General features: G+C 42.6%; 1 protein-coding gene across 1 annotated transcript in view; it reads right to left on the reverse strand.

Moving 5' to 3' along the window:
* Ap4e1 (adaptor related protein complex 4 subunit epsilon 1) overlaps positions 1-5,171 on the reverse strand; it is an 85,398-nt gene extending 80,227 nt beyond the window's left edge. Inside the window, exons 1-2 of the mRNA XM_021156538.2 lie at positions 4,991-5,171; positions 2,077-2,148 (exon numbers count right to left, since the gene is read on the reverse strand). Of these exons, the coding sequence (XP_021012197.2) occupies positions 2,077-2,148; positions 4,991-5,137 (219 nt within the window). The 5' untranslated portion in view covers positions 5,138-5,171. The remainder of the gene's footprint in view (positions 1-2,076; positions 2,149-4,990) is intronic.
* Between the last annotated feature and the right edge of the window lie 829 nt (positions 5,172-6,000).

Below are 6,000 nucleotides of genomic sequence, written 5' to 3' on the forward strand. Positions count from 1 at the left end.
TTTCCTCTTTTTAAATAACTCACAATATTGTGAACTGAGGGACAGAATTTCATGAACACAGTAGCCATTATATACTAAAATTCTTTGAGAGATACTATGAATATGTTTTATCAGAATGACATTTGCATTATCAATATTTACAGCAAAATTTTATTAGTAATAAAAGCATAATATGTTTCAAAACAGAAAAGTTCAGACTATTTAATATCTAAGATTAAAATATGGCAGTGATAGTACACATCCAGTTCTGTGTTCAATCCTGGGAACAGAAAACAGAAAAAAAAATACATATATAATTGAATGTTCTATAAACAACTATCTGTAATCTCAGCATGAGGACGTGGAGACAGGAGAGTAAGTACAGGGTCATCTTCAGTTACATAGTAGCAAGTTCCAGACTACCCGAGCATAAATCGGACCTGTCTCAAAAGAAAAAAAATCTTAAAAATATAGTTGGGCATGGTGTACATTCATTTAACCCTAGCACTCAGCTGACAGAGGCTTCCCTTCCCTTCCCTTCCCTTCTACAAAGGCTTTTATATAAATTAGGAATAAAATTGTTAATTCATGCCAATAAATTTCAACCCAGGATTTGTATCATGAGCTCAGAGTTTTACCTAAGTAAAATCACTACATAAATTGTTATTCCTTATCTAGAGGAGAAAGCCCGTCCGTGATGAGGGTCTGCTTTACAGCGTCCTTCCAATTGCCTCAGCTCTGTAATTCCTTAGAAACACAGAGCATGAGGTGTGCCCAGACCTGCCTGCGGGGCCACAGTTATATAATGCTCCTGCTAAACTCTGAGTATCCAGTGACCAGTTTTACCCAACACCAGATTTATGCCTTATAGCAACAAAAATTGTATTCAATGATACTCATTATAGAAAATAAAAACCTAACAGAGTAAAAAGAGAAAAACTATTTTTGCTTAACATTTCTATTATCACAAAGTCTGCACAAAGACATATATATATATGTCACACATACAAAGACACAGACTAATGTCTTAAGTTTTATTCCCATGAATATTATAACTACAAAAAGAAATATTTACCTTCTCTTGGACTTTGTACATTCATGTTTATGACAAAGTTATTTATGCAAAATTATCGCCCTGAATTCACTAGGGGAGAAACATAATGACTCACACATAAAAGGACTCATTCGGCTGAGTGCAGTGCTGCGCACCTTTGATCCCAGCCTTTGATCCAGAAGCAGAGGAAGGCGGATCCCTGTGACTTCAAAACCCACCTGACCTACACAGCACATTCTCAGCCAGCCAGGGCTATACAACAAGACCCTGCCTCAAAAATAAATGAGTAAGACTAAATGGATACCATGTTTTTAAAACCACACACTAAATAGTTGATAAACAAATGTTAGTTGGAGTTGGTTAGCTAAAAGTGTCAGGTCAGCAAGATGGCTCAGTCAGTCAAAGGATATAGAACAAAGGCATCAGGCCACCAAGTCTGATGACACAATTCAATCTTACAGGTAGTGGAGAGAACAAACTCCCACACACATGCTATGGCACGCACACAGGAGTGCAGGCTTACACACATACATGCACCAAAAGGTTTAAAAGCTTAAAAGTTTTAAATAGAATAAATGTTAAATATCTATACACATTGTACATTTGTGTTGAATTGTTACAATGTACCACATAAAGATATAGTTAGTATAAATTAAAAAACTACAAGAGGGGCTGGAGAGATGGCTCAGAGGTTAAGAGCACTGACTGCTCTTCCAGAGGTCCAGAGTTCAATTCCCAACAACCACATGGTGGCTCACGACCATCTGTAATGGGATCTGATGCCATCCTTTGGTATCTGATGACAGCTACAGTGTACTCTTATAAATAAATAAATCTTTAAAAGGAAATAAAGAAAGGAAGGAAGAAGAGAAGAGAAGAGAAGAGAGAAGAGCCGAGCCACAACAGAAACCTGGGTCCTAATCTGAAGACTTGCAAATAGCCTCACAGTGGCCAGCAGAGAGCAGCTGAGTGAATGCTGTTTGAAGAACCACACTATAAAAGCCAGGCTTCAAATGCACGTGTGTTGGACTCTGCGCACGTACCAGCGTCGTGGTCGGAGCGGAAACAGTTGCCTTCAGGCTACTCAGTTCCTGCTGGATTAATTTCTCTTCTTCCTGGAAAATACAGTTAGGACAATTTCAATTATACTCATTCTTAAAGCTACATTCCCTGACCCACAGAACCCTCCCTGGAAAGAATAACTATTTCCACGTTAACCTAGGGATCCCTCTTCATTTCACTTGCTTGGCTAGTGAAGACTGGCAGACATTTGTTTTTTAAACTTCAAAATGAGGGGTTGGAGAGGTGGCTCAGCAGTTAAGAGCGCTAGCTGTTCTTCCAAAGGATGAAGGTTCAATTCCCAGCACAACTGTCCCTCATTCCAGCTCCAGGGGATCTGACACCCTCACAGAGACATACATGTAGGAAGAAAACCAATGTACATAAAATAAAAAATAAATTAATTTAAAAACAAAAACTTCAAGATGGGCCCAGCAGTGGTGGTGCTCACCTTTTTAATCCCAGTGCTTTGGCAGAAGAAGCAAGTGGATCTCTGTGAGTTTCAGGCCAGCCAGGGCTACAGAGAAAAACCCTGGGTTTTTTGGTTTTTTGTTTAAAAAAAAAAAAAAACCAAACAAACATAAATAACAACCAAAAAGGAAAAGATTCAAAATCGGGGCAGTGAGATGATGCCTCAGTGGGTGGAGGCTCACCCTGCCAAGCCTGATGACCACATAACCCCACCACACAGCCCTCACTAGCAGGTCTTTAGCCAGTTAACGCCAGGGACTCGGGGTGTGATTTAAAGATCACATTGTATTACCAGTGGTTGGCCAGGCCCTAAATGTGATGGGGATGGTACACGTATAAATACGTGTAGGTTTTAACAACTCAAAACAGCCAGGCACGGTGGTGTGCATCGTTAGTCCCAGCAGTCTGAAGGCAAAGGCGGTGGATTTCTGTGAGTTCAAGGCCAGCCAGGTCTGTACAGGAAGCCCCAGGACAACCACGGCTACATGGTAAGACCTTGACTCAAAAAACAAAAACAAAGAGTCTAAGTGAAAAGAGAGTAAAAAGAAAAGTGTGGATCTGAGAAGATGAAGTTACATCTTCCCAGAAGCAAAAAAGTGTTGATGGAATAAAATAAAAAGTGTTCATGGAACACAGACAACAGACAGACAGACAGACTGACAGACAGAGTCTTCCTAACCTCTACTCTTTCGCATCCTCCTCAGCCCATCTTCCCTCTCACTGTCTACTGCACACACCAGTGTGGTCACCTCTGACGCTTGCCTGTGCTGGACCTCAGGAAGCACTTAGGGCCTGGCCCACCACTAACTCATACAATGTTGTGTTCAAGTCACACACTGAGTCACTGACGTTAAGTGGCTAGTTACAAACTGCTGGTGGGGGCTGCAGAGATGCCACAGGTGAGAATACACACCGCTCTTGCAAAGGACAGAATTTGGTTCCTCACACCCACTCTGGTGGCTCACAATTGCCTAAAAGTCTAGCTCCAAGGGATCACATACACTCTCCTGGACTCTGAAGGCATCTGCACTCATGTACACATACCACAAACACACACACAACTTTGAAACAAATCTAAAAACAAAACAAAACGTAGAAGTAATACCACATCTGTGCAGTTTCAAACTAAGCCAAAAAACTATATTCTCTAAATGTTCAGAGCGGTGGCAGAGGCAGACGGCTCAATGTGTAAAAAGCACAAAGCCAGGTGTGATGAGGTGTACCTGTGATCCCTGCACTCCTACGGTGAGACAGAACACTCAAAGCTCCCTAGCCAGCCTGCCTCACAGAAACAAGCGTCAAGAGAGATCTCACCTACTAGGTGGAAGGTAAGGACTAAGACCCAAAGCTGTTCTCGGAAGCCTATACATGCGCCGTCGGTCCGTGCATCCTCACATACCAGCACATACACATTCTCTCAGTATATACATGTACACACAAAATACTTACTTCCCCTCTCATACAAATTAGCAACAGAAAAGCAGGAAGAGATGTTAAGTACACGAATAATGATTAAGGGATGTTCAGCAAGCCCTGCCACACACCAGCTTCCAGTGAGAACACAAGCCCGTTTTAAACCTTTAAAGGCATCTTGTTTTACTTCTCCTTGCTGCAGGCATTTACACTGCACTGTAGTTACTTATTTATGTTAAGTCTAAAATGGACAGAAAATAGACAGAAAAGTGTTTTGCTGTTTTCATTACTTAACATATAGTTGTGCTTGATAAATACTTGCTGAAGAAAGTATGACACAATATTATGTTTTTAAGACAAACACTCCTTGAGGCTTTGAGTCAGTAAAATACATAGTACGTGGGAACTTAATAACTTCTATAGTAACTACTAGTTTTCGTCTTTGCCCAACCCGTTGGTCTAGACTAAACCTCAAGCTCTGCAAAGATTAACAGCCCTGTCTGGGGTGGGAATGAGGGTTGTCTGTCCGAGTACGTGATGCTTCCAAATAGAAAATTTTAAACTCAAGAGGGAGTCGGGCAGTGGTGGCGCACGTCTTTAATCCCAGCACTTGGGAGGCAGAGGCAGGCGGATTTCTGAGTTCGAGGCCAGCCTGGTGTACAGAATGAGTTCCAGGACAGCCAGGGCTACACAGAGAAATCCTGTCTCGAAAAATCAAAACAAACAAAACAAAACAAAAACCTCAATAGGGAGGAGAAACTTGGTAGGAGCCTATAGCTCAGGCTTTAGGTCGTACTGGCTTTTTTCACTCGATTGACAGCTCGTGTAATCCTCAAAGCACCCCATGAGAAAACACATGGAGGGTCTTCGGGCCTCCAAATCAGAAAGCCGGCCTCCCTGAGGTCGGTCGGTGCAGGCAGCTTGAGGCGGACGCCGGACTGCGTCCATCCAGCGGACCGATGTCTCTGGCCCCGCCGCCCCACCCCATCCCGTCCAGCCAACCCCGCCGCATACGTGCTTGGATGAGAGCGCAGTGACGCCACGGATGAGGCCGCCCAGCCTGGAGAAGAAGGGTGCTCTGGAGGCCGCAGGTCCTCCCAGCTGGTTCTGCAGGAAGAGCCCCGGCAGTGCGGTCAGCGTCCTCTCCACCATGTCGCTCATCGCTGCCTCCCTACGAGGCTACTTCACGCTGACTCTCCCGGCCTCTGTAGTCACTTCCGGCGTTTTGAATAAGAAATCTTTATTCGCGCCGGAGCAGGACGAGCAGGATGAAGTTCCGGGAGACACCGCCTAGGGGCGCACGAGTCTAGGAGGAGAGCAGAGTTCTCTGGAGACATGAAGATCATTCTATTAGCGGTGAAATGTGTGTGCATGATCTTGTATTTTCTAGAACTTCCCAAGGTTGATGAATTCCTGCCATTTCCCTGCCCCAGCCTCCAAGTGCTGGGATTACAGACCTGACCCACCATCTTCTTTATAGTGTTCTTAACACCTGTAGGAGCTCTTATCTCTGAAACTTTGTCTGTGATAAGTGAAAATTTTTTCTTAAATCTTGAAGTTGCTCTTGTACCTATACCTCAACAAAAGAAAAAGTTTGCCTGACAGAATAGTTATGCAAAGATAAAGTTTAGGGCTGGTGAGATGGCTCAGCAGGTAAGAGCACTGACTGCTTTTCCAAAGGTCTTGAGTTCAAATTCCAGCAACCACATGGTGGCTCACAACCATCCATAATGAGATCTGACGCCCTTTTCTGGCGTATCTGAAGACAGCAACAGTGTACTTATTTATAATAATAAATAAGTCTTTTTAAAAAAAGTTTAATTTATTAAAAAATCTCAATATTTAAATTATTTAAAACAGATTTTCTTTAGAATTTAATATTTTATGCCTACGTAAAATTTTGTTTACTGTGTTTTTTTTTTTTTAACTTTAGGCTCTTTCATTAGTTTAAATTAGAAAACTTACTTTCCAGCCATGTAGTGGTTGTGGCCTGTAATCCCAGCCCTTGAGGATGGAAGGAGGGG

This window comes from Mus caroli, unplaced genomic scaffold, assembly GCF_978045245.1.
Source record: "Mus caroli unplaced genomic scaffold, Mus_caroli_1 scaffold_2, whole genome shotgun sequence".
NCBI lineage: Eukaryota > Metazoa > Chordata > Mammalia > Rodentia > Muridae > Mus > Mus caroli.